Genomic DNA, 20,218 nt, shown 5'->3' on the forward strand with positions numbered 1-20,218 from the left:
TCAGTTTACCGCATCGTCTACATGAATCTTCAACCTTGCTGTTATATGGCTACATCCCTGGTAATAAAACCCATATCATGCACTCCTGCTACGTTCTTTCTTCAAATATGCACATCTTTACAGCCTTTCATGTGCCAATACCCAACCCCCTCACACTTCAGTAACACTCCTTTGCACATTTAGCTCAATTATCTTTTTCACTTGTTCCCTCCTAGTACTGCACACAATTTTCAGTCTTATCAGGGCTTTATAGACTGGAAGACCAGTCTCCACTCCTCACCCCACCAAATACATAGTGTCCTTTTCCACAGCTCTCACATACAGTGTTGCAAGACAAACATTATCCATCCATCCAATAACCCTAAATGTGAGTTTGGGGTGTCACTTCAATAGTGACAATGTTCACACAGCCAGATGGCTGGCCCAGCCACAGTTTTACTCCACACACATACTCTCACACACAGCCAAATTAGTGTCGCCAATTCATCTACTGCATATCTTTGGAATGTAGAAAGAAAAAGCACCTGGAAAAAACACATGTGAACACAGGGAGAACATGCATACTCTGTACAGAAGGCACCCCAGCTGAGAATCAAACTGGAGGCAGCAATGTTACCTGATGCACCACTGTGCTGCACCCAAATATACAGGTAATCGCTTTTTCTTCTCCTCCTCAATCTTGGTTAGATCTAGTCCACCTCCATAGCTAGTCAACTTCTCTGAACTCTCTCCAACAAAATGCAATGCCGTCACTTTTGCGTCTATAACTATAGCTGCCATCTAACCTCCAGCAAGCTCTATCAAGTTTTGCTTAATGATGCCTCTCCTAACCCAATCCCATACTAAAGTACCACCTTCTGGTTCTCGCCATGTATTTGCTTCCTTCCATACCCCCTTGTTTTATCAAATACAAATAGTGGGTGGCACAGTGCATAGTATTGTCGTCTCTCAGGTGTGGGGGTTTATTCTGCCCTCCAAATGCCACATGAGCGAGGCTTCCCTGTTCTTTTGGGTACATATCAATTTTCTCCAAGTGTCACAAGCTTTGTATCTTTCAAAGGCATAAGTTCTTAGAATGAAACGTTGTTCACAAATTAATCCTAAACCGCAATGACCCTGGTATGTAGTATCAGTTGGAGGGAGTGAAAGGACATGGAAATGCACTGTACATGCCAACACAGCAGAAAAAGGATTTGAGGGTCTTGGTCACACATGGACTGGACAAGCAAAGGTAGTGTAACAGGGCAGTGGCAGCAGCAAACAATGCTAGTGTGCATATTTAGGGGGTAGGTACATTCCAGAAGTAAACAAGTAATGCTTCTCTCCTCCACAAATCTCTGGTGAGACCATTCCTTACTTACCTAGAGTGCAACATGGAGCTCTGGAGGTAATACAAGGAAAGATATATCTAGCTACTGGAAAATTCTGAGGCAAGCCATCAGAAAGATTCATAAGATGTAATGGAAGAAATGTTAGTAATAGCTAAAGGAGCTAGACCTCTTCTCACATTAAGACCTTAGAGGCAAGATGGACAAACACTGATGCACATCACATCAAGCAAATGTGGAGAGATCAGGACAAACAAAACAAGTTAAGGCTCCAAGCACTGAGCAGCAATACCTTTTATGTACCCAGATTCTGTTTTGTTATGTCAGAAGTTTTAGAAGACTGATGTCCCCTAAAAAAGTCACTATGTAAGAGAACAAGGATTTAGCTAATATATGAAAACCTTAGGGGGGATAGGTGAAGGCCATTTCTGGCAAAGCAGTTACTACTGTCACTTCCCAGGCTGATATTTATTGTACTCCCCTAGAATGACACCAGAAGCTCAGCCAATTGCTGAAGTCAAACTTCTGCTTGTATTGCAGCTTAATTCTTGGTAATGGCAGAATGCTGTTCAAGGCTATGGTCACAACTGCCTCAGACAAAAATCTCCAGAGCTTCATTACGTCTTTCCCCCTACAGTCCAGGCAGGCACAGCTCAAGTCATTTACACCCATATACACTACTGACTGTGCCATGTTTGTACTTGTGGTGCAAGGCCCTTAGATGCATGTTTCATGGTGTGCAATGCCTGAATTGTGCGTTTGTGAGCCTGCTGAGGGTACTTGCTTCTTAGTTTACATTTAAGAGGCCTTTGTGGTTTAGGTAGGCTATTTAAAGAGCCTCACTATAGATAGAGTTTGGTCTGGGCAGTGTCAGATTGGTTGAGTATGGTGTTGTGAGGTGCTAACAACCTGCTTTGTTGTGGCTTTGTGTCAGAATTTTGCCTCTAACAACATTATATAACCACATCTGTCACACACAAGTCAGTTTAAGTAGTAGGTGGTTATCAGTAAACATAAGACAATTACTACACAGTCTCAAGATGCCCATTTTAACTAAGCTGGCTACAAAGGGTACATGAGAGAGCAAATCCATGGTTCCAGGTGCTTTTTAATGTGGACTGGAAAGTTAACACCTTTGAGGTCTGCATTTGAAAACTGGGGGTCTAGCTCTGGAGCTACTACTGGTCTCAACACAGCTATATGTAGCTAGGTATCAATGATCCTTTGTTCCTTCTCTCACCAGAAGCAAGAGCAGCACTAATCCCAAGCTGCTTCCCAAGTAGCAGCAGCAGGAGTAGTAGTAGTAGTATTAAACAAGATGATGTTGGGTTCAGTACACTTGCTATAAATTTCTCTGACAGATAACCAGGATAGAACCCACAGCAGCTAGACACGATAGAAAGCCATGCTTCACAAAGACCTTGAAGAAGTTCTCACCAAAACTGCAACCAAGCCACTTAGTGAAGTTCCATACACACTACCCAATCAGAGACCAGCAGCAATCAATGCCTCACTGCTCCTTCCCCCACCAGGAGCAAAGCAGTACCATTAATCCTAAACTGACTCCTAATAAGTTATTCCCAGGTTTTCCCATGATTAGAAATCTCTTGAAATGCAAGGAAATGATGTCCTCTGCTACTCCCCTCACCAGGAAAGTACAGTTGTGTACACTTACCATAAATGTAGATGTTCGAATGTATTCACTGTTGCAGTCATTACATTTGGGTTATCTGCCTGCAGGTAGCCCTCAGCCAGCATGAATACCAGAGTCTTGGATTCCTGCATCGAATGTTCTCTCTTCTTCCATGACATCAGGTCGTTAGGGGTATAAAACATGCAGCAAACACCATTACATCAGTTTTTCTTGCCCCAGATGTCAGGTGCCCCCACAATGGGAAGCAATTATATGTTATGTTACACCACCAACAAAAAGCAAATACACCAGAAAGCTTAAAACAAGAAAGAAAGGTAGAGCCAAGAGAAGTCATGGGACTGGAGGGAGGGTAACCAGGACTGCAACAGTGAATACACTCTAACATCTACATTTATGGTAAGTGTACACAACTGTACTATGTTCTTCATGTTTCACTGTTGCAGTCATTACATTTGGGTTGATTCCCAAAGCTAAGGAAGGGAGGAGGATGTTAGAGAGCATTAGGGCCAGCTATTAAGCCCTGCAAGACTGCAGTAGCAAAACCAGCTCTGGATTTGGAAAAAAATAGGCATGTGGTACAGAGCTCCAGGTAGCAGCTTTTAGGATGTCCCTGGTAGGGACTCCTCAGAGAAAGGCTGTAGAGGTAGATGCAGCCCTGGTGGAATATGATCTTATCCCCTGTGAGGTAGGTTTTCCATGGTGCTTGTAGCAGAAATGAATGCAATGGACTATCCATTTAGAAATGGTTTGCTTTGAAATGTGGCCTTTCCCCTCTGCCCTGGCAGGAAAGCCAACTAGCAGCTGTTCAAATTTTCTGAGAGGCTTAGTCCTGTCCAAATAAAATCTAAGTTGTTTGTGCACGTCCGAAGAGTGCAGTATTCGTTCTCCTTTGTTTTGGGGATTCGGGAAAAAGGCGGGCAAATGAATGGACTGACTTGGGGGCCACACTAGACACCACCTTGGGCATAAAGGAAGGATTGGTCGCGAGGGAAACCATGTCTGCATGGAAGATAATGAAGGGCTCCACTGCCATGAGGGCCTGGAATTCAGATACTCTTCTTGCTGAAGTGATGGCTAGAAGGAAGGCTGTTTTCCAAGAAAGGAATTTCAACTCTGCAGTAGCAGCTGGTTCAAATGTAGGGAGAGTGACCTTTTCCAATACAAAGTTAAGGTCCCAGGCTGGAGTAGGGGCTCACCTGGGGGGGTCTTAAATTTTTCGCCCCTCTGAGGAATTGCTTTAGCAGGGGGTGAGAGAAGAGGGGTGGTTCAGTATTATGTGCCGAAATGTCCATGAATTTTAATTGATGAGAAGGATAGGTCCTTGTTGAGCATTTCTGTTAAGTACTGAAGAATATGAGGTAAGCTGGGTACCGCTGTGCCCATCCCCTGAGTCTGGCTCCAGGAACAGTATCTTTTCCACTTTTCAGCATATGATTTTCTAGTACTAGGCCTCCTTGCTTCCAGAATGGCATCTAGCACTTGCTTACTGAAGGATGCTATTGGAGAGCTCAAGGAATTAGCCAGGCTGCAAGGTTCAGGGTTTGAAGCTGAGGGTGCAGAATCTGACCCACCTGCTGGGACAGCAGGGAAGGTGTTTGAGGTAGGTGCCATGGCTCCAGCAGTATCATACTGCGCAAGAGGGGGTACCAGTGCTGGTGAAGCCAGTCTGGTGCAATCAGTATTGTCCTTGGCTTGTCCTGTTTGATCGTTAGCAGAACCTTCACGAGGAGAGGCAGAGGGGGAAAGGCATAAACCGAGAGGCTTTCCCAGGTAAAGGACAGGGCATCTACCTTCCAAGCTTGACTGTGGGAAGTCCTTGTGCAGAAATTGTCAAATTGGTAGTTCTGAGGAGGAAAACAGGTCTATTTCTGGTGTCCCCTATTTGCTCCTCAAGAGGTTGAATATCTTTGGTTCCAGTTTCCATTTGTGTGGGTCCATGAGATTTCTGCGTAGGTCATCTGCCAGTGAATTTAGCTTGCCTGGCAGGAATTGAGCTTGTAGGTGCACTTAGTAGCTCAAGGCTGTGTTCGGCTAGTCTGCAGAGAGGGTACATAACTGTGGTGTTGTCTGTCTTTACCAATAATTGTCCTGGAAAGATGTGGTCTTTGAAGGCTGTCAGGGAATTCTGTACAGCTAACATTTCTTTTTGGTTGATATGCAGGTGCATCTGACTCTGGTTCCATTTGCCCTGAATGCAATGCCCTTCCAAGTGAGCCCCCCATGCATAGTCTGATGCGTCTGTTGTTGGGGTTTGGGCGGCAGGGGGTAGAGTGAAAGGGAGCCCATTGTTGTGGTAGCAGGCCTCTGCCCACCAAAGGAACTCTGTCTTTATACAAGGAATGTTTAGAATCATTGATTCCAGATCCTGAGAATGTTGACACAATAGGCTTTTTAGATACCACTGTAGTTTCCTCATATGCAGTCTTGCAAATGGAATTAGTAGAATGCAAGAGACCATGAACCCCAGGGCTTGCAAAATTTTCTTTGCAGATAGCTGGATATCTGTGGCCAGTAGTTTTAAGTAGGCTGTCAAATAAACTTGTTTCTCTGGAGTGAGGTAAGCCATCTGGGAAGTTGTATTCAAGCTTGCTCCCAGGAATACAATCTGTTGGCAAGGTACCAGGTGGTGTACCCCAGTGAGGTTAGAAGTTTCTTTATGAATGCCAGATGTTTTAATAGCAAGTCCTGGCTTTCTGCCTAAATCAGACAATCGTCCAGGTATGGGTATATTTGAATATTTCTCTGCCTGCAAAATACAATGGCTGGACCTAGACACTTTATGAATACCCTGGGCACAGTAGATAAGCCAAAGGGAAGTGCAGAGAACTAATAGTGCATGGAGCCTGCCCTGAAGCGTAGGTATTTCCTGCAAGATTCCCTTATTGGAATGTGCAGGTAAGCTTCCTTTAATTCTAAGGTTGCCAACCAGGCATCTTTGCCTAGCATAGGAAGCAGCTGTTGAAATGTTAGCATTTTGAATTTTGGGATTACCAAAAAGGTGTTTAGAATAGAGAGTTCCATGATAGTCTTTTCTGGGTACCAGGAACCTGCTGTTGAGCCTCTGACCACTGATTTGGGGGTAGGTCTGGCCAACCGTTTGAGGCTGGTAGGGTGTGGAAGTGGAATATGTAACCTTGGAAAACTATATTTAAAACTCATTTGTGTCCTGGGTAATGAGTTCACAGTTTTTTGCATGCAGGGTGAGCTTTCCTCCTAAGGGAGCAGGGCTTTGAATGGTTAAGGTTAAGTCATTGTGACATTTTTCTCTAGGGGGGGTGTCTTATTACTTTCTGCTTTGGAAGTGGGAGCCCCCCACTGCTTGGGCCTGTGCGTAGCCTGAGACTGTAACCTAGGTGGGTCTGCTGTTCCTGGGTTTGGACTGAGCCGGCCTGGAAGAGACTGGAAAGGACCAATTCTTTGAAGGCAAATTCCTACTAAATCTGGGAGACTGTACTTGCAGGAAATCTTTAACAGTTTGCATACATTTAGCTTTTTCCTCCATCTTTTTGAGGACGACTTCTGCTTTGTTGCCAAACAGGCAGTCTTGGTTTAAGGGAGCATCCAATAATTTAGCTTTAACATGATCTGGCAAGGTTTGCTCCTTAAGTCAAGCATGCCTTCTAAGTACAGACCCAGTGACAGCAGCCCTGCAAGATGCTTCTAAAGAGTCAAAACCACATTGCAAAGTATGCTTACCAACTTGTTCAGCAGAATGCATTACATCTTTTAATTCTTTGTGTTCAGCACAGTCAGGTATCAACATCATTTTCTGTTTAAGTAGTCCCAAAATATGCTGCTGATACTTTAACATATGAAACTGGCAATTTAAAGTCCTAATGGCCAAAGTAGCAGACGTGTATACCTTCTTACCCCATCTGTCCAATGCTCTAGAATCTCTATCAGAAGGGGTAGGATTTTTGGCAGCAGTAGCCTTAATGCCCTTTGTTCCTTGGGAAATGGTCTCTGGATCCACAGTAGGATTCTTGAAGAGGAACTTGTGAGAGAGTCAGGTACTCTAATACCGGTCAGGTTTTCTGGGAGCTGGAGGTAAAATGTCTGAGGACAAGCTAGATTCCAAGAAGGCGTCATCTACAATGTCCAGAACAGCAGGGATAGCCAAAGGCCTGTGTTGAGGAAGGAGTAAGAATTCCCTAAGCCTCTTTTTGGAGTCAGAGTAATCCTGGCTTTCCCAGCGGTAATGCTCCCTAAGGGTGTGCAAGGTTTCACCAAAAGAAAAATCTTCTGGAGGGGAAGCAGAGGGAATGGAATCCTCTGCATCAGAATCCTCATAGGCAGATAAGGGCAAATCCTGGTAACCAGAAGAAACAGAAATATCAGAATCCTGATCAGAAGAATCAGAAGGAAAATCAGTTCTAGGTCTCTTAGATGGAGAGGGCTGGCTTCCTCTAAAGTAATAAGGTCTTCAGCCATTCTAAGCATTTGTTTTTCGGCATATGGGCCTGACCATGCAGTTGGGACATCGGTTTTCTAGGCGTGGGTCAAGTTTTAGGCCTAGATGAAGAAGATGGTGTTGGTTTAAAATGTAAATCTGTAGGCCTGAATGCACCCTCAGAAGCCGGTGCCTACACAGCGGCTCCAGACCCATCCAAGGTAGAGACATCCGCAGGTTACATAGTCGAAGAAGCATCTCATGGCATACCGGACTCTGAATGGGTCTCAGTAGAGGCCTGCGAATCTGAAGTAGCGGGTATCAGGGGCTGCAAAAGCGCCTCACTGAGTACCGGCGAACTGGCGACTACCTTAATGGAAGTGTCATCAGCAGTTTTGGACCTATGGGGTCTGTCTTTATCCTTACTTTTTTCGGAATATTGGTAGTCGGATGGCTTACCGAAGCCATTTCTGGATAGTTATACTGAGTACCAAAATAATTTGCTGCAAAAATGGACTGACGACGAATAGTTTGGGGGTTGAATAAGGCACAAAACCGACAGCGAGGGACATCGTGGTCTGGGCCTAAGCAAGGAATGCAGTACGAATGAAAATCTTTATGAGGTATTTGATTTCCACAGGTAAGACAACTGTTAACTTTTATTGACATCGGTTAAGAGCAAGGAAAAGGATCCCCAATGGGGTACTTAGCTTTTTTCAAGACTTCGGTTCTGAAACTTGAAAACGAAAATTTCAGGAGTTGGACGACTGACACTTGCGAACTGCTTCTGCTTTGGGCACCACGCGGCAAGAAAAACTGATGTAATGGCGTCAGCTGCATGTTTTATACCCCTGAAGACCTGACGTCATGGAAGAAGAGACCGCATCCGACGCAGGAATCCTAGACTCTGGTATTCAGGCCGGCTGAGGGCTACCTGGAGGCAGATAACCCAAATGTAATGACTGCAACAGTGAAACACGAAGAACATCAAAACAGAAGCACTAATCCCAAGTTTATTCCTGAGCAGCAGTTCCTTGGCTCTCTAGTGATCAGTAGTCAAGTCCCAGATGTTATGGATTTTAAAAATAATATGGAAAAATTAATTAATACTCTGAATACTGCAGTGTACTGAGTGACTGTGATGATATGAAACAGTCTAAGGAGAAGGCCTTCCTACTTTGATCAATCAGTGCCTAATAACAATGTGTATCTGACATGAGACTGGAAGGTGCTTCCAGAATAAAATTTACAGTAGGGGTGGGCGGCGCAAAAGCCAACAAAACAGCCAAAAAAAAAAAATTACAATCCAAAATCCAGTGCAGTCACACACCAGCAGTAGTCTCACAGCACTTGCAACTAACAGTTTAACTAAATGCCCCAAATAAGAAATCCTACTACTGGGCTCATTCTGCTAATTACTTCGATTTATTCCTTTTTAATCAATGAATGGAAAGAATGATTATTCCAACCATAGCCAAGAGCTTTTAAAACGCCAAGGGAAAAAAACGATTTTAACAAAATTTAAAATAAAGCAAACTAATGTAAAAACAGCCAAAAAAGGGAAGCAGTCAAACCTTAAAAATTAATAAATCCAATCCAGTGCAGTCACATGCAAGCAGAAGTCTCACATACGATATACTCACTTCAGCTTTTCCATGTTCTGCTACTTACAATTTTGGAACCCCACTAATAACACGAACGCAACACTACCTTAAGCAACAACACAGTCCATGATACTATCATCATCACTGGGTATCAGAATTTTCTTAAGCCGTACCTGCAAAATCCCCTTCCTAACACTCTTATGTTGGTTTTTTCCTCTCATTCTTCCTCTGAAACTCACCACTCACAGCTGTAATCACAGTGCCATCTATCCTGATCACAGCTTCCCTTTCTCTTCTAATGTACATACATCAAACTTTCCAAGACTCTGCTCATATCTGAACCTATCCCACCTCATCATTACAACAGCTCTGTGCTAAATAGTTATGGGGCAAAGAACCTCCAACACCAACCAAGTAAAAGGCTGTGGCCCTTAATTCTTACTAAAATAGTGGTCAAAATGCCTGGTGTAAATTGCAATCATTCTGCTAAATGACAGTTTTGTCTACTGGCCCTGACTCAATGAATCTGCCGTCTTGGTCTTCAAAAGAAGAGAAACACAAATATTTTCTACTATCCTAATATTAATTTGACTACACGGTGTTAAGAAATATATGCAGTACTCAGAATATGGCTTTACTACTGCTTTTGGCAGTAAAAAGGTGAAAGCAACATCTGTATAATCCTCTCCCCTATTCTATTTACTCAAGCATCATAGTGGTCTTTACAATTTATAATTCAGCCAATTCAGGCAGTTAATACATCAAGTTCCATCATTCACATACTTTCCCATATCGTCATTTTACCAAGACTGTTTTCTGGAGTTCCAGAAAACAATCTTGCATTTTTACACTAAATCCAAACTACTACTTACACATCCATGCAGTGCCAGTCACCAAGATCTTTCTAGAATTTAGCCCCCAACTCAGGCTTCACCAGCACTACCCACAGCTTTCTCAACCAGCCTCCTATGTGGTACAGCACCAAACATCTTTTATATTTATGTACTTCCAATTTAACTTTTTTTTCTCCTGCTGCCTGATCATCAGCCTCCTCCTAACTAATCATTCTACACCACTGAGATGAAATCAACTTAGGACAATCATTTAGGCAACATCAGGGGTGCTTTTTCTCCCTGTTTTAGATCTCTTGTGCATGGTTTCATAAGAGGAGAGGGTACGAAATGGGCTGACCACACTGGTTATTCCTCAATTCTGCAAGGGGCATTTTCAACAAACAGCCTTGCCCTTCCATCCTCAAGCAACCAATGGTGTTTTTTCTGGTCTCCACCAAAGAAATTACATCACCTTGTTTGCATAACCCATGTCATATGGGTTGCAGTCAGAGCTCCTTCCCGCTACAACAAAACACAAGACACAGTATCAAAGGTCTTTGTGAAGTCTAACTATCTATATCAACTGGGTTCTAATTCAAAAGTAACTACCTGACAGAAATGTACGCCCTTCCCCTTGCTCTAGCCTGCTCTCAGCTGCTGCCATTTTAGAGCTTATTCTGCTACCAGCAGTAAACCGATTATTGGAGACTTAGTTTTTTTTCTCCCTTCTAAAACTTGGCATTCATTATATATGTATTCGGTTCAGCACCAGGATAAAAATACATCCCTAAATGTGAACAAATACCTCCTCATACTGTAACACCTCCTTACTCTCCCTTCTTCACTTACTTTCTTACTTCTATCAATTTCTATCCCCTGGGTTTCTCCCTGAATCTACCAAAAGCCTGCTTTTATCTCACTTCATACTGCAGTTCCTGTTTGTATTATACTATCTTACATTTAATTTTCTTTGTAAACTTGATAAAATTTCTCTAAATACTAAAATGTTATATGACTTTTACTTAACCAATCTTTGCACATTATGTCTAACTTGGCATAATTATCTGAACTGTAGTTTTTATTTTTAAAGATTGTAAAATTATTGTTCCTAAAATGTTTTGTAATACTTTGGAGGTTTTCTCCCTAGGCCTCTGCTGAAAATGGGCTCTTACCCATTGGTCTTGCCTGATGATCAAATGTCAATAACTCAGTATAAATACACATTAAATCCAGTTATCCATGTGATTTTATAAACTTCCGATTAACTTATGATTTCTGTCTTGCTGCTGAGATCTCCATCTTGTTCTGGCTCATGTACCAGATGCACAGTAATACTACTCAAAATGTGATGATCTATGTACCCCTTTCTGTAACATTCTTTTGGTTTCTTCAGTGCATTGCTGATCTGCTAAGAATGAGCTTATATGCGTCTCTCGCTCCCTCTCTCCTCCCTTTATAATTACTTTAGTATTCCTTTGAAATTTGTTTTAGAATTTCTTCTTTACTCATTAAAATTCTATCCTGCACTTAATGTACTAGCCTCTCTCCATGTACTACACACTTCTTTTGGCTTCTTATTTTCCCTGCTTATCTGGCAGGAGTGGGACTATATTTGAGACAACAAAATCTAATGTTCATCTTGACCCTGATTCTGAAACAGCTTTGATTTTCAGAATTTAATGTAATGCAGTGTTACAAATAAATATCCAACAACATCTGCTTGGCTGAAGTACAAATTTCTGTGACAAATTACAAACAGCCAGCTACATTGGATAAGATAAACAAAATATACAATACTGTTGAGTTACATTTTTAAAACCTCTAAAGTTATCCTTATTTAGAGGAGGCAAAGGACCTGAAAGGCAAATATCCCAAATAAGTTTTTACCTCAAATTTATATTCACTTAAAAGAAAAGGGAAAAAAAGAGGTATTCTAATTCAAAGCAAAGACTGCCTTTAAAATCTTAAACATATTCACTAGCTAAGCACAGCCAGGTATGATGAAAACTGCTACAGTGAGCTAGAAAAAAAACATACTTTGTTTTAATTCAGTACTTACCAAGCTTAATGGAAGTAATGACCACCAGACAAGACCTTCACAAACTCGAGCTAACAAACATGTTAATGTTTTAAAAAGGAGAAAAAAAACATGAGATTTCTAAATGACTATTTTTTAAACCTGATGTGAAGTCAGACTTGGAAGCTATGCAGAGAATATAACTAAAATAAATTCATGAAAAATTTATCTCATTTTAACTTGATATTAATGCTTATAAATAACTAAATGTACCTTGATCTTAATATCTTAAGGTTGCAAATGTCTTTCTGTTTACCTGATCCAAAACACATGTAAATGGTATAAGACTGTGCAAATTACCGTAGCTCTTGTTGCGCAGCAGTGGTATCTAAGGTATCCTCAAGCTCAGTCTTTAGTGCTTCCAGTTCTTCACTCAAATCCCTTTTCTGCTTCTCTGCTTTGTTTCGTGCTGCTTTTTCAGATTCCAGATCCTCCTGTAGTTCAGCAATCTGGGCCTGCAGTTCCCTCACCTGTTTAAGAGCGTTATTTTTCTGGATAGCTTCGTCATCTCCCCTAGCAAGGAAAATAGTAAAAACACAAAAAATAATAAACACAATAGCAGAAACAAAATGACGTATTAAAAGATGCAATTTTTAGTCAGGGTAGTGAAATTACAGAACACCTGCTGGTGCCATGAGGCATTTTCAACAGAGAGAAAACCAGCATTTCCATTTAAACAAGGTATATTCACTGCAGCAAAAGAACCTTAAGCAGGTATACTCTGGTACAGTACAAGTATGCTTTTGGTCACCAACAAGCAAAAACAAAAAAAAATACACACCTAGCAGACAAATCAAGTGAATGTGACAAAATGCTCCATTCTATACATGACTGTCATACAATGAATAGTATAACAGGAGGTTACTAGGTTAACAGCCCTGCAGCCTTTTTAAGCCTAGCCATCCATACCCCAAATTTTCCCATTTATCAGTGCCAACAGACTACAATCGCTTTGGAATAAACATAAGCCTTAGGGCATCTACAAGCTGCCCCGACCATAAGGGACAGAGTCGACAAGCCACAGGTAAATTTGCCATTTCCCGTCCAATGGTCCAAACAGCATTTGAATAGGCTTAGTTAAGACCTGTGTTTCACATGAATGGGGAGTCTGCTCCATATGAGTGGTCTCAGACACAAACATGTCCCTAGAACACATTTTGTTTGTCACAAACTAGACTAAGATTCTTACATCAGGATGTAAATGAAAAAGAATATTAAATATTCTAAGGCTTTTTTTCCTGATAAACAAGGTACCCTTAGCAGTTTTGTGTCTGGTTTGCATGTCACTAGAAGACAATTTGATAAAGAAAAATGGCTTAGAGAAAGTGCTTACTGAAAGCATTCAAGTTTTTTCTCAACTGGGAGAGTTATAAAGATACATAAAATCAAATAGCACACACTTATAGAACAGGCTGTACATGCATCTTAGCATGACTAACCTTTCCTTTTTGGTTAACTTAAGCTTGTCTGTGTAGCTATCAACTCAAAACTTATGTTCTTATTAGGAAGCAAAAAATTCAATAGTGAAAATGTACATAGTTTTGTGTGTTATTGTTAAGTTCATAGGTTTTAGTAGTGTTCTTTTTTTTTTGGGGGGGGGGGTCGTTTGCTGTGTTTGAGGGCTTTCAAAAAAAAAAAGTTATGCAAGATGTGACATGGGCGCAAATAGATATGACCTGAAACAACTGTATAAAAGACCAACCTGGTGAACAGTATATACATGTAACATAAAAGTTGAAACTAGACATTTAGCAAAAGAGCAGTTCCATACAAAAGGTGGTAACAATAACTATATAAGAAAATGATGCTTTCTATAATATCTTTCAATCTGAATGGTCTTACAGATAACTATAAAAATGAAAGTAGTGAACTATATTAAAAAATGCAGAGTGCAAATAGCTATGCTATAGAAGACGCATCTGGAAAGAACTGAATGTTCAATTTGATAAAGAAAGGTTCTCAGGATGGTCATTCAGCAGAATACCTGGGGATCCTCTGCAAGAGGAGCTCCAATAGTGATAGAAGAGGAAAAAAAAATAATGGAAGATACACAGTACTAAGGGGCTACTGGCTAGGGAGGAGGACTACACTGGCATGCATTTACATCCCCTTAAAACTGCTATAATGGACCTTAAGAAAATTCAGGGAGAAATAGGATCATAGCAAGTTACTAGGCTATTGGCCTTGAGGCCCTTATAAGCCTAGCCAGGAGTTTAGCCCATGTATAGACAAATCAGCACCAGATGCCCCTTTCCAGCAGGGACACGGGTGGAATCCCAGGGATGTATTTTCCATTTCCCATCCAGTTATCCAGGTTGTGCTTAAAAAGGGGGTAAAGAGGTACTCCACTTGACGTGGAGAGGGAGTCTATTCCACAGATGGGAGAGTCTCTGGTAGACAAATCTGTCCCGCCAACAAGTCCTATTAATGTCATAGTCCACGTTGAGGCTGCGTGTGCAAGTTAGTAGAGTGGAGCTTGACTTGTGGATATGCAGCAGTCCCATCAAGGCAGGGTCCGAGATCGCTTTGTATGCCAGACAGGGGTCACCTCTGAGAAGTCTGTATGAAAGAGAGTAGAGGGATAGGGCTTTCAGCTTATCTGCATATGGTAGATTTTTGAGGCCCTGGATTCTCCTGGTGAGGAACCTCTGTGATCTCTCCAGCTGCTGCATGTGCTTCGCGAGGTACATGCCAAATGGGGAGTTGTATTCAATAATGGGCCTTATAAAGGAAGAATACAGGAATGTTATGACCACCTTGTCCCTGGATGAGATACCCTTACTTATGAGGTGGGCCATGCAGAAAGCTTTCCATACAATGTAAGCAACATGGTGGTCAAAAGTCAGGTTGCTATCAATCAGGGTGCCCAAATCCCTCATGACTGACTGGGTGCTTAGGACATTATTAATGCGATTTGTGGGGATGTCACTCTCCCCAAAGGGGATGATGCATTTTTTTGTATTTAGCTTGAGGCCATGTTTCTGGCATCAGTCATTTGTTTAGGTGAGACCCTCTAGGAGGATGTCCATGTCACTTGGGGAAATGATGACAGCGCCTAGCTTGCAGTCATCTGCAAACATAGTCAGCCATAGCCCACTGGTTTTGGCCTGCACCTTAGAAAAGTATATCCCGAACAACAGCGGCCCCAAGACCGAACCCTGGGGTATGCCACTCGATACGGGTCTAACTGCTTGAAGTGGCATCCCCTATTTTGACTAGGTGGATTCTATCAGTGAGCCAGTTAGCTACTGAAATCAGCTTTCAGCAAGGAATATTGCTTAAAGGTGGAGACTGGAATTTGGTTTGCAACAGTGAAGATGTGCCTGGGGGCCTAGAAGGGAAAATATAACAAAGGAGGGTAATTTTTGAAAAAAATTATGAAAGTGTTTAGCACGGAAGATACTAGGAGTTCTAAGTGAATTTACATATTACTCACCAATATACAAAAACTGGGCTAGGCACGGAAGATACTAGGAGTTCTAAGTGAATTTACATATTACTCACCAATATACAAAAACTGGGCTAGGCTAGATAGATTTTTATAACACACAGTAACATGCATTTAATTGAAGGTCCTGAAATGCACCCAGTAACTATTTCAGATCATGCACCAATAATAACTAAAATAAAAACTCATAGTAATTAAATAAAAATGAGACACTGGCGCTTTCTCACCTATCGGCTGAAAAGAGAGGAATTTAAGGAATGGATTGTGAAATAAATTCAGGAGCTACTAGAGAAGATAGAATTATCTTCTGAAAACATAGTTAAGGAGTGGGATAAAATTAAAGTGGAGCTTAAAACAAGGATGGAAATAAAAGAAAGGGAGATATAGATAAACAATAACAATAATTATTTAGAGGGATTGACAAATATTAAAGTACTGCAAAACAGGGGGATCTCTCAAAACAAGAAAAGGAGCAACTGCAGAATGCTAAACAGAAAATAAGGGATTACCTCGATAATATGCATGAGTTTAGAAAAGACTGCTGTTAAGCAACTGTTTTTTGATAATAATTCTAGAGCACAAAAACTTTTAGCACATCAACTCAAGCAAGAGAAAGTGGAAAGGGCAGTCACCAAACCTAGGAAGCCTATAACAAGGAAGATAACAACAGACCGTGTAGAAGTATTAGAAATATTTTGGAAATTTTATGAAATTTTGTACAAAGCAGAGAAATATGGAAATCAAGAAAAGATACAAATGGAAATGTTTATGGAAGAATTAAATATGCCAAAGTTAGAGGTAGATGAGGCTCAATTACAGGATTGGAAGGAATGAGATAAAAATGGCTATGTATAACCAATCTACAGGAAAGTCCCCAGGAATACAGAGCTTTTGGAGAAGAAGCACTGACTAAAACTCTGATCTGTGATGTATAACAATAAGTAGACTGTGTTTTTGCTTATTTTTTACTAGTTATTGGTTATTCTAGATATGTATAGCACTTTTGTCTGCTGCATACTTTATTACTGTATTTTATAGCTATTGGCTCACTGCCTGTAGTGTTTTCTGCCTGAAAAGTTTCCATACTTAAGATTGTGTTTCTGGGCCTAGTTGTTTGTTAGAGGCTGTGTTCTCAGTTTATTTTCAAGGCCATCTTAGTTAGCAAAAACCATCCCTCACTACAGAGAGAGTGTAGTGTTTGTGGTCATTGGTGGTTGGAGTTGCCAGGTCTACGGCTTGGAGAAAGCACCTCATTGGTTCTTTTGAGATTTTTTTTAAAGTTGTTTCAGGTTTCAACTTTCTGTTACTTAAGAAGTTAACTTGAGTGTTTTCTGCCATTCCACACAGAGCTTTTGGAGAAGGAGCACTGCCAAACTCTGATCTGTGATAACAAAAAGTAGACTGTTTTTTGCTTATTTTTACTAGTTACTGGTTATTCTAGATATTTATAGCACTTTTATTGTCTTGCTGCATACTTTATTACTGTATTTTATAGCTATTGGCTCACTGCCTGTAGTGTTTTCTGCCTGAAGTGATTAGCTCCCCACCCTTCCTCCCCATTGGTATCTTATCTTTATACCTGCTGGCCTTGCAGTTGCCCTCTCCACTCTAAATTTGATCTTGGACACTCCTCCCAGTCTAGTGTCATTAGCTCATTCTACCTAATACAGAGAGAACATCTGAGAAGTCCAACCCACTTTCCTTCTGTTTCTCCTTTCTCCCTTTCTAAAAAAAAAAAAAAAAAATTGCCTGAAGCTCCTACTGTTCTGACTGTGCTTCTCAAACATTTTGGAAATATTGAATATAGTTTAGTGCATTTATTAAAACTGTATTTGCCTTAATATTGCTAAAACTCAAGTGCTCTAGGTTGCACTGCACCTGAATTGTTTTAGTGTTGTTTTAGCTGCTTTTCTGTATATATAGACTAGCTACTTATTCTGCTGTATTACTCCCTCTTAAATCGTTTTTCAGTTGCACACTTGCTTTGCTTCATTTAAAAAGTTTTAAATTGCTAATTTTGTAGAGTTAACTGCATTTACTGTTTAGGGCTACACACTCAAGTGCATTAGCCTTTTCTGTGTTTATTTACTGTATTATTGCATTGTTTAGCCTGTTTTAACAAACAAAAAAAAATATTATCTTGTTTGCTCGTTTCCTGCCTTTCCTAGCTAGTATAGTCCAGATCCCAGGTTTACTGGTTTCAGGACTTTATTTTCTGTGTACTGAGCTATCCAGACCTTGCTGTGGTAGAGGGAAGTCCTACTGCTTTATCAGTGGGAGTTGTGAGCATTGTACTGCCTAACACTAGAGGAGTGGTTTCCAGCTCTGAAATTGTAATTTTATTAGCCATTTTGGGCTGATTTCTATCCCTTTCAACTTTCTGGCTTAAGAACACGTGTGTTTTTCACATCGTGCAGCACCACGGGGCTACAGTTAAGCTATTCCAGGTGCCAGAAATTCTGCTCTTCAGATTTTCCCTTAGAACTAGCTGGTTTCTCAGTAGCAGCATTAAAATCTGAACCCCTGTGACTAGCACTTGCTCTAGAACCTACTGGAAAGCAGGGCAATGGAAGCATTTGCTTTCCCTGGCACGATTATAAGACTGATTAAAAGAATATACAAGGGATTGGAGGAGCGAAGTAAAGTGGGTGGGGTCCTCTCTGATAATTTCTGCTTGAGTAGAGGAACCAGGAATGGTTATCTGCGTTTCCCTTTGTTGTTTGCAATATATTTAAAACCACTGGAAAAGGAAATAAGGGACTCCAAAATTCAAGGATATAATTGGTATGGTAGTTGGGAAAAGCTGACCCTATTTGCAGATACTTTATACTTGAGAAAGCCAAAAAGGGACATTACAGTGTAGTGGAACATTTTAACACAGTTTAAAATCTTCTCGGGATACAAAATTAATGAAGCTAAAAACAAAGGCAATAGCAACAAATTATGCACCCAGACACAAATTGGTCCAATATCCACATTTAAGGGGACATGATAAAATGAAGTATTTAGAAATATAGATTAGAAATGACTCTGTGGTGGCAACTAAGGACATGTGGGAAGAGATTAAACATAAGATAATACAAAAACTGAGAAACAAAGTTTTGTTATATGGATACTAAGATACAAGCTATTAAAATGTTTTTAGTCCCTTTAGTGTTATACATAGGTCAGGTATACTTTTATCAGCCGAAGGAGAAGTTGTGGATAGCAATTAAAAAAGAATTGAAAGATTTCATCTGGGAAGGAAAGACAGCAAGGGCCAATGGGGATAAGCTGATTCTACCAATAGAACAAGGTGGACTAAGATTACCTAATTTGTGGGGGTATTTTACAGCAACACAGTTAAGGCTCTTATACATAGCACAAGCAGAAAACTATAATTGAAAGTGGAAAGGAATGATGCTGACACAGGGAGGACGCAAAAGAAATAAGGTGAGATTGGGATTTTGGATGCAGACTCTTAAGGAGAGCAACCAAAATCATACAGAACATTATATTCATAAAACAGCAGGGAGTATTCTAAGAACCAAATCACCACGAGAATGGAGAAGAGAAATTTTGCTGATAGGGATGACTGTGGTCAGAGATACAGATAATAGGCAATAGGGGGCTGGAATTTATTGGAGAAAATTGGCAAAGGACCCAAGGTATAGGGGGCAAATAACTACAAAGGGAAAGGTAACACAATAGGAAGAGGCTAAGAATTTATTTGGACTGCAGGATAGAGATAGTCTTTCCTATCAAGGACTTAGAGTATAGGCAAAGAGAAAGAAACAGGGGGCTCCTAAATGAAAGACCAGCACTGGTAGAGTTTTTATTAGAATCTAGAACAGAAGCTGCTGTTAAAAAAGGGAATAATTACTAAAGCATATAAAATATTGTATAATTAAAATAATCAGAGGAGCTTAGAAGGGATTGGGAAGAGAGACTGGATAAGCAATTCACAAAGAGGCAATGGGGGGATATATGTACATCTCCCAAATATGCAAAAAGTCTAGAAGATTTAGGATCTTTGCCTGGAAGTGTTTACATAGGTATTTTTATACCCCAAGTAGACTCCAAAGAATTTTTCCTCAGGTGGATACCAAATGTTGGAGGTGTTACAGACAAGAAAGTTGTAGCGGGGAACATTTTTTGGGAGCGTAATGAGCTGGGAGACTTTAGGGATTCCCTGCAAACTGCTCTGTTGGAGATGCTGGGTGAGCAGACTGACTGAGAAGATAATTTTTTTGAGTTATGCTACAGAATCGGAATTGCCTAAACAGAGTCTAATCATGGTGGCTACCAAAAAAAGCAATTACTAGAAAATGGAAATCAAAGTCTAGACCAACTTTACTAGAAGTAGTGAATACAGTAACAGAGATAAAACAACTGGAACTGGGATCTTTAGAAAAGGGAAGGAGAAAACTACATAGGAAAAATGGGATTTGTGGAAATAATATATGTAGAGCAGGAAAGAGGTTTAATAGGCAGGATTTGAATGAGCCATATAATGTTCAACTGACAATGACTGGATGGTTTGTAAGTGATGTAAAATGTTTGCATCTACAGTTGTTTCAAAGGTGTCCGTGATGTAAACTGTTTGCAATAAAAGTGGTATTATTTTGTATGTTTTTCATTTATATAAATTGTAAGATTGTCATATGCGAACATTTAATAAAGATGTTCTTTTTAGCAGCATCACCTTGAAAACATCACCAGAAAATAGCTTTAGTACTCCAACTACACCTGATATGACAATGTCAGAAGTGAAAAACTACCACAACATATAAAATATATGACAGCCGTTTCAGGGATGAGTATTAGGAATGAAGGGTATGGTGCAACACTGAAATGGGGTAAGCACAAAAGGATTTTCAAAAAAGTTGGATGACATATGAGCAA

General features: G+C 40.6%; 1 protein-coding gene across 1 annotated transcript in view; it reads right to left on the reverse strand.

Moving 5' to 3' along the window:
• MYH10 (myosin heavy chain 10) overlaps positions 1-20,218 on the reverse strand; it is a 2,709,460-nt gene that overhangs the window by 696,718 nt on the left and 1,992,524 nt on the right. The window contains exon 26 of the mRNA XM_044086713.1: positions 12,187-12,399. Coding sequence (XP_043942648.1) covers positions 12,187-12,399 — 213 coding nt within the window. The remainder of the gene's footprint in view (positions 1-12,186; positions 12,400-20,218) is intronic.

The sequence above is a fragment of the Protopterus annectens genome, chromosome 10.part0, assembly GCF_019279795.1.
Source record: "Protopterus annectens isolate FY-2018-M chromosome 10.part0, PAN1.0, whole genome shotgun sequence".
Lineage (NCBI taxonomy): Eukaryota > Metazoa > Chordata > Ceratodontiformes > Protopteridae > Protopterus > Protopterus annectens.